Source organism: Zea mays, chromosome 5 (genome assembly GCF_902167145.1).
Source record: "Zea mays cultivar B73 chromosome 5, Zm-B73-REFERENCE-NAM-5.0, whole genome shotgun sequence".
NCBI lineage: Eukaryota > Viridiplantae > Streptophyta > Magnoliopsida > Poales > Poaceae > Zea > Zea mays.
Genome location: NC_050100.1, coordinates 10,494,913 through 10,507,356, shown reverse-complemented (window position 1 = coordinate 10,507,356; position 12,444 = coordinate 10,494,913). Strand labels below are relative to the sequence as shown.

The 12,444-nt window shown below is 46.6% G+C and overlaps 2 protein-coding genes across 5 annotated transcripts; both read left to right on the top strand.

Moving 5' to 3' along the window:
- Window positions 1-3,033: 3,033 nt before the first annotated feature.
- Window positions 3,034-8,109, top strand: LOC100193135 (uncharacterized). Of its 4 annotated transcripts, none has more exons than XM_023302413.2 (2): window positions 3,034-4,197; window positions 7,896-8,109. In XM_023302413.2, exons 1-2 carry the CDS (start codon window positions 3,049-3,051, stop codon window positions 7,920-7,922), a joined length of 1,176 nt encoding a protein of 391 aa, XP_023158181.1. In that variant the 5' UTR covers window positions 3,034-3,048; the 3' UTR covers window positions 7,923-8,109. The 4 variants fall into 4 exon arrangements, with proteins under 4 accessions (XP_023158181.1, XP_023158182.1, NP_001339397.1 ...); XM_023302414.2 differs by having other exon boundaries at window positions 7,883-8,109; NM_001352468.1 differs by lacking the exon at window positions 7,896-8,109 and adding an exon at window positions 4,266-4,666 and having other exon boundaries at window positions 3,056-4,197.
- Window positions 8,110-10,910: 2,801 nt separating this feature from the next.
- Window positions 10,911-11,843, top strand: LOC103625930 (uncharacterized). Its single transcript, XM_020537609.2, has 2 exons — window positions 10,911-11,030; window positions 11,185-11,843. Exon 2 carries the CDS (start codon window positions 11,262-11,264, stop codon window positions 11,706-11,708), a length of 447 nt encoding a protein of 148 aa, XP_020393198.1. The 5' UTR covers window positions 10,911-11,030; window positions 11,185-11,261; the 3' UTR covers window positions 11,709-11,843.
- Window positions 11,844-12,444: the final 601 nt, after the last annotated feature.

Here is a 12,444-nt window from a genome sequence, read left to right as displayed (position 1 = left end):
ACTTTCAACCCAGCGGCGTTGACAGCTCTGGTCGACAGGTAAAGACTTCTCTAGTTGTTTAATATTTACAATTATCAAATCTACTTTGCATACTAATGATTTTGTATTCTTTTGTCTTCCAATAGGTGGCGGCCAGAGACTCACACTTTCCACCTTCCCTGCGGTGAGATGACCGTGACGCTTGAAGATTGCCAGAAGATTCTTGGTCTCAGCATTATGGGTCGTCCAGTGACCGGTCAGGCATCACCAGGCGGTTGGAGGCAGAGGGTGGAGGCCTTTCTTGGGAGACTGCTTCCGGATGAGCTACGAGGTAGCCACAACACCGGAGTCCCACTGACCTGGCTTAGGCAGAGCTTTGGGCAGTGTCCACCTGGTGCAGATGAGCAGACGGTTGGATACCATTGTCGAGCTTGGATTCTCCATCTCTTTGGTTCAGTTCTTTTTCCAGACGCGACAGGCGACAACGCGTCATGGATGTTTCTGCCCTGCCTGACTGACTGGGATACGACCGGAGGTTACAGCTGGGCTTCAGCAGTGTTGGCCTTCCTGTACAGGCAACTTTGCGAGGCTTGTCGTCGTTCGTCGAGGACGGCCAGCTTAGGTGGATGTGTCTACCTACTACAGCTGTGGATGTGGGCACACATACCAGTCGGGCGACCCAGAGAGTTTCCTCCTCGTGAGTGGTTCGTGGTAGCCGGACATCGGCTTAAGCCCACGGCTGCTTACCGCTGGGACCAGGTCGAGGAGCCATTCGCACGACACCAGCGTGCTTACGTGGAGTACTCAAACGAGCTCGACGCACTTACTCCTTCGATGGTGAGTTGTCTCCTTTTTTCTTTTTACATGTCCTTTCTACTTTTATCACACGACACCAGCGTGCTTACATGGGCTTTCTAAAACTTTTGCAGGTGACTTGGCAACCGTATCTTGATCCATATTTCGCCAGCATACAGTTGAGCAGCATGTGCTCAATAGACGAGAACCTCTACCTCATGAGGTGTCCCCTCATCTGTTTTTATGCTGTTGAGTACCACTTGCCCCACAGAGTTGCTCGACAGTTCGGATTGCGCCAGGAGTTTCTGGTGGAGCCATTCTCGACTTCAATAGAACTTCATAAGTGAGTTACTACATGCACTTGTTATTCTAACTAATAATTGAAATATCAGTTAGTCGCTAATATATGGTTCTAACTTTTGCAGGTTCGACAGACAGAGACAGAAGAAGGTCACGGACTTCGAGACGCACCATCGTGATTACATTGATGAATGGGACCAGCAGGGGGATCTGAACTATGAGAATGACCAGGAGCACACAAACTACAACTTCCGGAGGTATTTGATTTGGTATTCTGGTGTGACTAGGTGCAAGCTGAAGGGACAGTGGACACCTGCAGACTACGCCGAGCAAGAATCGTCAGACGACGAAGACACAACTTTCGACATAGCTGCTCGGCACGGGTCCCAAATTGAGGCTGCTCCAATCCTTGATAGAGTGGTAACTATTTCTTTACTAAAATTAGAGATTTCAATTCAATGTTTTATGTCTAGTTTTGAGCATCCTAATGTCTTAACTTGTGATAGGGAAACTCTATGCTCGTATCTGTTGTTGAACTCGAGCGTATCTCACAGAGAACTTCAGATACTACTACGCTATTGTTACTATCAGTGAGTATCAATGTCTAACAGAAAACTTGTTTATTTGTATGTTGTAACATATGTCTTTAACTAACATTTCGATTACAGAGGGTATCACGTCGTCTTCGTCGAGCAGCGGCTCGGTGTGGATGCCGGTCTCTAGCGGGCGTTGACGTGCAGCTGCCTGTGCCTCGTATGCAGCAGGACGTTCAGCCTCCCATTTGTGCAGTTGGACCATCTACAGCAGGACTCAGCTCGTCGCGATCGACGCGGGACACGTTTGAGAACGTGGCCCAGGACGACGACGACGATGACGACGACGACGACGACGACGCTGGCGCTGGCGCTGGCGCCGCAGGTCAGGTGGAGAATGGACCGTCTCAGTTGCAGGATGCTCCTACAACTCAGCCATCACAGCTAACACCACGTAGAAGGCGTCCACGAGACCCTTACACTCCAGGCACCGACGCTCTTGGGGCCAAGGGCAAGGGTAAGACTAGGAGGAAATGAATACTTTTGTGATATGGACTGTGTGATTTGGACTTATGCTGGAGACGTTGTAATATGAACTATGTTATGTGTTTTGGACTATGGGTTGGGGAACTTGTATTTTGGACTTTGTTTGTGGACATTATATGAAGAACTATGTTCTGTGGATGTTTTTATATTCGATGTTATTTTGTGATGTATTATATGTTGAAATGCTTATATGTCTTATAATATGTGATTATTTGAACTGTGGTTGTTAATAAAACAAGGGGAACTCTTGCAAAATTTTTTTGTGAACTGTAAAAAACATAATAAGCAATAAGTAACGCATCTTTAGAGTTCTAAATTATTTTTGATACGTAAATACTACATAATAGGCTACAATTCTTCAGTCTGAATCACAATCTATGAGTAACTCATCTTCGGAGTCATCCGTCGCGCAATCCTCAACAACAACCTCATTCCACTTGCTGCATTGTCCTGCATCACACTTGTCACCAGTTCTTTTGTAATAATTGGCTTCTGCTTCATCTGCAGCTTGGGAGAATAGCTCATCCTCAGCCTCAGCCTCATTAGACTTCTTCTTGTAATAAGCTGCCTCTACCTCTGCGGCGGCCTGTGACATAAACTCATCCTCTTCCTCTTGAGCACGTAATCCAGCCTCAGCTAGTGCTATGAGCTCACTCAACCTTGACATGTCGTCCTCCTCTTCTTCATGTAATCCTGCCTCTGCGAGGGCGATAAGCTCACTCAATCTAGATGTGTCGTCGTCCTCCTCCTCCATCAGCTCAACCGTTGCCATTTTATCCTGAACATATCTCGCATGCGCCTCATCGGCCAAATAGTTTACGCCGCTTCCAATCTCTGCAAATATAATCTTTACTACTCTATAAGACACCAACGAGGGCGTCCACCACTCTACGCCATGCCCCCGCCCCGCCCCGCCCCGCACATCACAGCCCGTCCTCCCACCGGTCGTCTCCGCCGCGGAAATCTCGCCCGCCCGCGAGATCTTCTCGTCCTGGCGCCCTCCCACGCTCATCCTCCCCTCGCTCGCATATGGCGCCGTGCAACCCGGCACGCTCGGCCGCCTCACGGCGCTGCAGCTGCTCAGCCTGCGCTCCAACAACCTGTCGGGCCCGCTCCCCGCCGACCTCCCGCGCCTGCCCGCGCTCGCGGGCCTCCACCTCCACCGCAACGCCTTCTCCGGCGCGCTCCCGCCCGGGCTCGCGGGCTCGCCGCGCTCCAGGCGCTCGACCTCTCCTCCAACGGCTTCGGCGGCGGCATCCCCGACGCGCTCGCCAATCTCACCCGCCTTGCCGCGCTCGACCTCTCCAACAACTCGCTCTCCGGCCGCGTCCCGGACCTCGGGCTCCTCGCGCTTCAGTTCCTCAACCTCTCCAACAACCGCCTCGACGGGCCCGTGCCGCCGTCCCTCCTCCGCTTCGCCGACGCCGCATTCGCGGGCAACGACCTGACGCGCCCGCCCGCAGCAGCTCCTCCCACCGCCGCCGTCGCGCGGAGGCGGCGGGTCAGGCTCAGCGAGGCGGCCATCCTCGTCGTCGCCGTCGGCGGCTGCGTCCTCGCGTTCGCCGTCGCCGCGGTGCTGCTCCTCGCATTCTGCAACAGGGAGGGCCGCGACGACGACGACGACACGGGAGGGGCCGGCGGCGGCACGGGTGTCGGGAAGGGCGGGAGAAGAAGGGGAGGGAGTCGCCGGAGTCCAAGGTCGTCATCGGCAAGGCCGGGGAGGGCAACCGGATGGTCTTCTTGGATGGCCCGGCGCTGGCGTTCGACCTGGAGGACCTGCTCCGCGCCTCCGCCGAGGTCCTCGGCAAGGGCGCGTTCGGGACGGCGTACCGGGCCATGCTGGAGGACGCCACCACGGCCGTCGTCAAGCGGCTCAGCAAGGAGGTCAGCACCGGGCGCCGCGACTTCGAGCAGCAGATGGAGCTGGTCGGCCGGATTCGCCATCGCAACGTCGTCGAGCTCCGCTCCTACTACTACTCCAAGGACGAGAAGCTGCTTGTGTACGATTGCTACACCAGCGGAAGTGTATCCAACATGCTTCATGGTATGTATGATCATTTGACCATATCCTCCTCTGTCTCTCCTTCGTCATGTCACTTTGATCGTTTTCAGTGCTCAATTTGGAATTACGGGCTTCGTAACTACAAGCGTCGGCCTGTCTGTGCGTTAGAATTTTAGCAATCATGATAGCGAGACGTACAGACGTGGCGATTTTGAAAGGAAAGAAAGAAACTTTGTAACGTCTGATTGATACCATGGTGACCTGGAGATGCAATGTTGCTTGTTGTTTGGAAAGATGCTCATGGGTTGATATGCTAACTGGTTGTTTAGTGCAAGCAACAACCTTCTTAAGGAGAAGATGAACTTTAGCGCTCTGTGCTTGGTTCACCGGAAGTCCGGATGTAGCATGTGCTGCCCATTTCTTGCTTATTTTTTTTGTTTGCTAACTTGCTGTCATGTATTGAATCTCACGCGTTCATTTAAGTTCTCTAGCTGCTTGGTGTGATGTGCTTATTAGCTGTCTTCACTTGCGACGCGTCTTCTAACATTATGTCGTTTCAATTCAAGTTCACATGGCATGCTTGATGTGTGGTGGTCACTGGTCAGCTCTGATCACATCAGTGCCGTCTTAGGAGCAAGATAATATGTTTCCCATCTCATCCTATGAGGTTAAGCGGGCCATGCTAACAAAGCGTACTTAAATCACATGATGTCATGGAATTTGAATAGCAAACTGCATAGTTACTTAACTACTAATTAATTTGTAGCCATCAGCCATGTGACGTTGTGAATCTTTACCCACGTCGCCGTCTAAGAAATAACACACAAAGGGATTCACTACCGCGACACTGACATTCCTCTATGCGTTATTTATAATAATATCTGGGTCGAAATATTTATAATAATATTAGGTATTTATATTGTTATGTATCTATGTTTAATCGTGGATTTTGTCGTCATCATTGTAATCACGTTCTGTGGCATCGCACGGGCACGTACCTAGTGAGAAAATTAAGTTAGCAAAGTCAGGATAAATAAATTGTACTAACATAATTATAATATCATTTATCTCACTTACTTCCCTTGAGGCGATCAGCAAGATTATCCAACATCTGTTTCTCGGCTTGAGCCGCTTCCCATTCCCTTGCATCCTGTGCTCTCTTCTCATCTGCCGCCTTCAACCTCCTATACTCTGCACGCTTCGGGCTATCATAAAAGGCAGATTTTGCTTCCCTACGCATGTCGCGTATGCGATCGTTAATGTACGAATCAACGAGTCGAGATCCACAACGCATCTTCTGTCCCATTATTCTCTTCGACTCTATTGTGCGCATCACCTCTCCTTTGTCGTCGTAACTCTCCCAACTGCATTTCCTCGTCTCCTACAAAAAATATAGTAAGTACCGCTATAACATTACATCTGGTGCAAAAAAAAAATACCAACCTCATCGTAATCGACCATATGTCCACAAAAATATCCAACACCAAGCTCCGAAGGAACTAATCCATACTTAGCTTCAATACCACATTTGCAGAGTACTGGATCAAATTTGACCTCTTCTGCCGCCCACCCCATGTATCTCTTTTCCTTTACCTCTGGCTCTGGCCAATGGGACAAAGGACCATACAACCACTCTCTGAAACGACACTTACGCCACCCGTATGGCTGCAAGAGAAAAAAATTAGTAATTTATTGTAAATAAAAACTAGTTTATACATTTAGCGTATCAATGGGCTCACATAATCAATGTTCGGACAACAGAACTGCTTGTCATAGTCTTCGTCGATGACAGCACGGTCTCCACAATCGCATCGAGGCGGTGAGTCCATCCGTCTTTCTGTTGCTACCTCCTTCTCCTCATCCGTCATTGGTGGAGGATTCGGGGGAGGAGGTACCCAACGCTTAAAACGCTCATGACTGGTCTTTCCACTCAACCAATTAACGAAAAGAAGATATCGAGGGTCAAATTTATCAGGACCATCGATCCACTGGAAAAAGAAACACCTCTCATGTCCCTAAAATAATGGAAAGATGCACTATTACATATCTACAAAAAAAATGAATGCGAACAAAATTAAGTGATAAGTCATAAGCTACGTACGTCCAAAGTGCCACAAAGGTAGTAGCAGCGAGCAGCCGTGTCTGGATGTTGTGATTGATGTACCCAAGCCAGTCTGCCACAGTCACAGTTAGGCACGGGGAGTTCAGGAGGAACAGGAGCATCCTTACTAGATACGTCCGGATATAACTCCCGAGGACGACCTCTCTTCTGCCACAACGCCTCTCGGTACATGTCTTTCATCTAATAAACGATTATAATTATCACTTATACCTAATATGCTTTATAATAAGTTTACACAAACTAATAATCGAAATGATAATATAATAGGTGTATACAAATTATTAAACTAAAAACCTAATATACAAAACGAATCAGTTCGAAATCATACCTTGGTCTACGAAGTGAACCAACTCAAATCTTTGAATCCAGGAAATTTTTACGAAGTTTGGAAATGGGATGAAATGAGCTGCTCTCGGCCAGCCGCGCGGGCGTTTTTATAGGAATTCGTAGCTCGGCGCCAAGATCTGTGGCGCCGAGCTACGAGGCCGCGCCGCCGCCACGTCAGCGCCAGGTCAGCCCTGGACGCAGCTAGCCGTTGCGGCCACGTCACAGCTCGGCGCCATAGGCTGTGGCGCCGAGCTGTGTTAGCTCGGCGCCACAGCCTATGGCGCCGAGCTAAGGGTCCAAAACTGCATTTAAAATTTTTTTAGGTCTAAACGTGAATTTATTTCTGTTTAAGGGCTAAAATACAAAAAATTCGGTCTCTGGGCCACGTTATGAAATACGGTTTTGTTTGGTTTGATGTCTAAGACGTCACAATGCACCTATTTTTTCTGTTTAAGCTTAGTTTCTTCAATTCGGGTGATTAAAGTTAGATAGATTGTGACGCTTTAGGTAGGAAACCAAGTAGGTCCATACATATTTTTTTAGTGTTCTAAATCAGCAAGTCTTTGCAATCTCACATCAGTTGCATATCAATGATACTATCAAATATAATTAAATATATTGAACCCCAAAAAAGAAAAGGTAAATTATCCATGTGGAGGTATTCTTAAATGTCATTCTGCAAGGAGATGGCATATGGGCTCGTAGGTAGGCACAAATTTCACTTCCCGTGCGTCCACGTCGTCGGTATTGTTGACATTCATACGATTGACACTGAACGGTTCAGAAATGCTATGCATTGTATCTCCAAAGGAGGAAAAAAGTTGAACAAGTACCCCACCAGACCACCACCTTATTGCCAGGAGAAATGTCCGAGAGGGAGTACGAGTACTCTGGTCGAAAGGACCGAGAACAGAACATGGGCAGGTCAATGAGAACATATTCGTATATAGGTTACACATTAACTAATACAGTTTATAAAAAAATTTAAAAATATTCATACATATTTTTTCCACCATACCATAATTATTTAAAAAATTATAAGTTCAAATTCGTATTACATAAAGAGTAATAAAAAGATAAAATTTATGACAAATTTAAATTAGAAAATCGGTTGAAATGTTCTTTTTTATTATAACTAAAGTATAATGATTTTAAACCTGAAATTTTGTATAAATTGGAGTAGGGTGGAAAGAATATGTATGGATTTTTTCAGAATTTTTTTGTAAATTTTGTTAGTTCATGTATAACATATGTGCACTAAAGACTAATGTGTGTCAGATATATTCCTCAGGTCAATGACCATTCGCTGGCGCTATGACATCAACTACTGTTCAGATATAACAAGACTACTTCCTCGATTACTGACAAAATTTTGTACAAATGTAATAAGACTATTATTGGAATAGCTTTTATCAGCCGTTCCAGATAAGGTTGTCTCATTGTATCATGCAGTTTCTAGGGTGTCTATTGTGCTTAGAAAATCGATCAAGAGGCTCTAGATTGTAGTCGTACATGCTCTTAGAGTGTCTCTAATAGTTATGCATAATTATACTCCGTAAATTTTAGATTTAGCAAGTCCTCAAATAATATAGGAAGCAACAAAACTTCTCTCCTCCAGCAATTCCCTATATATTACTTTCTAAATATTTTAAAACTTATCATGTTATCTGTTTATGTCTAGTTTGGATACTCTAGTAATCAGTGAGATTGAAGTGGATTAAGATGTATTGAGAGAGTATTTGATTTATTAGGGATTTGCACCCTCTCCAATCCCTTGGAAACACTCCAAGGCCTAAGTTACGTGAACCACTAAGTTTAAGTGGAACCATCCAATTTTTCTCTTTTTTTTAATCTTTAATCCAGCGATGGCTACTTGATTTGCTGACGCAATTGTTCAGTCGTGAGTTGTGCATGTGCGACTGTTTGTTTGCATCGACAATTGTTTAATCGCTAGCTGGCACAATCGTTTAATTGTGTGCATCGGCAGGACAATGGGGACAGACCCGTGAGATCTCGACTGACAAAGGTACGTGAACTTCCAGAATCCGAGCGGTGCATACTTGAATGGTGCCCTAAAACTGGATAATATTGAATCACAGTGCCGATTCAGAGGTACAAATTAAACGACCAAGAAAAAAACTGAGTGTCTGCAACAGTGCCGTCAGAATCCAACGGTTCCTCGCCATCATCGGAGTTACAGATAGAGATGGCAATGGGGACCCGATCTCCGATTCCCCGCGGGGAATTCCTCTATTAGGGGATGGGGATGGGGGAGTTTCTTCCCCCACGGGGATGTAAATGGGAGAAAATTCTCCCCCGACGGGTAAACGGGGACGGGGATGGGGAAGCATTCCCCATCCCCGTTCCCCGCGGGGACCCGTTAAACTTACATGTGACAATGTTTTCATGTAATAGTTAATGATAAAAATAAAGAATTACCTTGTTAAGAGATCACCCGTTGTACAAATACATTGATTTTAATGCATACATAATGATTTTTACATCTAATAATGTGTATAAGTGACAATGTTTTACATTAATAACAAATGAAGTACGATTTAATTATAATTTAAGCGGAGATGGGGATACCCGACGAGGATTTATCCCCGCGGGGAACGGGGATGGGGAAGAAATGTCCCCCGCAAGCATTCGTGTGGATCCCCGTGGGGAAATTTTTTCGTCGCGCAGACAGGTTTGGGGAGCTAAAACCCGACGGGGAATTCCCCGTTGCCATCTCTAGTTATAGACGCTCCAAAACTCCTGCAAAACTTAACTTGCACCATGCAGTTGAATGGTTTCGGAGCAACCATGGTATTGCGGCCACTTCTCACCACGACAAATGCACAGGGCCGGGTATGCGACCGCTCAGGGCCCCAAGATCCATATGGTTTCCATTTATTTAGCTTATATCCAAATACATATACACTGCAGATAAATTTCTATTCTCGTTTTTTTGTTGCGTCTCTTTGATTTTCTGGCAATCATCTTTTCGAGGTCGCGTAACAGTCTGTTTAATGACGAATACTAAATATTGATTGATGTGGGAAGGACGAATGATGCTGTACACTTGTGACTGTCGCGTTGCTTAATTCTAGCCTACCCGAGGGCCAACCCTAATAACCTATGTTGCTTAATCATTGTTTAGTTTGTTGAACTTTGTTTTTAGAAAATTTGCTCTAATGTATTTAGATTTGGTTTACTGTGCATTTTAAGGTTTAGGTTAAGTTGACAAATTAAAAGTAAAAATACTCGCTCTCAAAATTCAAAACAAATGCGTAGTTATATTACGTAATTTATATAATTTTATGATTCATAAAATATTGTAACAATATCTCTAATCATATCATTTTGAATAAAATTTTGTAAATCATCAACTTCTTTTATTTTTCATATATCATTTTGAATAAGTTATCCCTCGACACCCAGGCCATGACACTCTTCTCCGGCAGTGATCCCGGATGGCGCGCGCCCTGTCCTGCTTCTCGTAGCGCGGCGGCTATGGCAATAGCATGCAGTAGCCCCTTGACTGGCGGCTTGGGAAAGCTGAATGGCTGTGGACGCGGCCGCATTTTCTTTCGCCTTGCCGGATCCAGGAGTTCTTCCTACAACAAGGCCAACACGCGGGCAGTATCAAAGGACGCGGAAGCGGAACCCGTAGACTGTCGCCTCCATGCGTGGTCGCTAATCATCGAACACCATCATCTCGTGAAGCCAATTCCCGCGTCGTCGTCGTCGAGATTTCTTTTCTGTGATTCTTCATTCAGTTTTTTTTTTATCACGGGCATGTTTTGGGCCTCCGAACCACCACCACCTTGCTCGGTTCAATACAAGCCCGGCCCAACAAACCGGCAGCAGTCTACGCGGCAACTGCCGACAGATCGCCTCGCCCTCGCCGATCAAGGGCGCAGGCTGCCGGACGTCGGTGGAGCACGGGCGTCCGCCTCGCTAGACGACGGACGACGATTAGAGGGACTTGGGACTCCCAAACGCGCAATCAAGGATCCCTCGCCCCCAGATAGAGCGTTGTTCTGACCTGCTAGTCGCTAGTCGGTTTGTGTTATCGACGAAACAGGCAGTTGCTCTGGGTCCGTCCGATGGGCTCTGTCATCGGCACGGCGGTCAATGGCGTCGGCTCGCTCGTCGGGGACTTCGTCTCGTCGCCGTTCAACGGTGTCGCCTGCGAGTACGTACGTTCGTTCGTCTCGAGACAACTAAGAGCGGTGTACCACTACACCGTCGTCTGCCTGCCCCTGCGCGCTCCTTAAGCTTTTTTTTTTTCTAGGCACCACTGAACTGATCTCGTTTTACTCTGCTTTCTGGCGAAGGCGCGTTTGCTCGGGGGCATGGGACTTGCTCTGCTTCATCGAGTATCTCTGCATCACAAGACTGTTCAAGTTCTTCTTGGCTGTCATACTCGTCCTCGTCGGTGAGTCGCCAACACCCCTACATTTTCCATAATGGAGTTGTGTGAGAGGAACAGGACGACGCATGCGTTCTTTCCTCTCTCTCTCTCTATATATATCTTTCTAAAAAATGCATGTGTTCTCAAGTTGTAACCCCCCTCCACCAACTCCGAGCAGTGCTCTACGCCTGTTATATCCTATGCAAGATAGGCGTCGTCAAGTGTTTGGCCAAGAACTCCTGCAAGGTGGTGTGCATGCCCTTCTGGGGCTGCTGCCGCGTGCTCTGCCACCTCTGGCGCAAGGTGCGAGACACCGAGCGAGTGTACCGCGGCCGGCGCCAGCCCGGCGACATCGAGGCGGGGGATCTCAGCACGAGAAGCTATGGCTACAGTGGCTCGTCGTCGCCGTCCTCCTCCTCCGATTACAGTGGCCACCGTGGGCGCGCCGTAGCGGCCAGGTCCAAATGGGACTCGTCGTCGTCGGCGCGGGAGAGGAGGAAGGACAGGCTTCGGCAGTCCCTGCGCACGAGGAGGGCCAACTCCAAGGTGGAGCACGCCATGAGAATGAGCCGTGAGAGTGAAAGAGAACGCCGGCACCCCCATCATCCCCATTCGATCGGGGCCAGGAGGAAGGAGGCTTCGTCCCTTCACGAACATGGCTCGGCACCTCGTGACCATGCTCATGCGCACCGCCGTACATGAAAGGCAACCTTTGCCGATTCCGCCTGACATTGGCACTGCTAGTGTACAGTAGAGTACCTGTAGTAAGTTTGTATCCCATCAATTGATTATATCCTTACACAGGGATCATACAAAAATAATACTTTGATTTTGGTAGCGCATTTAGTAGATATGCTAGAATATTTCTATGAATTTGATCAGAATTAAACAAGCTTGACCTACAACACCAAAACATCCTAAATTTAAAACAAAGGAGATACTCCCTCCGTCTTAAAAATAAACACACATCTCATTCCCAAAGAGTCAGAGTTTTTTTAGTTTGACTGGGATCATAGAAAATAATATCAACATATATATCTTCAAACGGGTTTAATATGAAATTACATTCCATGCTTAGTCTGATATTTGATCAAACTATAAAAAGGTTTAAATCCTTCGAAAGTTAGATATGCATTTATTTTAGAAAGGGTAAAGCATATTAAAATCTAAAGTATGAAATAGATACACTATAAAAATATTTTATATGGTCTTACTTGATGTTATAGATATTTATGCATTTTATATAAACTTGATCAAGAATAGGCAAGTTTGATTTAGAAAAAACATGCCAATTTTTAAAAATGGAGGGCGTAATATACTAAGGGCATATTGGATCGCATATGGATTATTATAACAAAACTAATAATAATCTAAGTTTTTTAGCTCCTAGGTTGAAACCTCCTATCAAGCGGGTCAACAAAGTGAAGCATTTGAAATA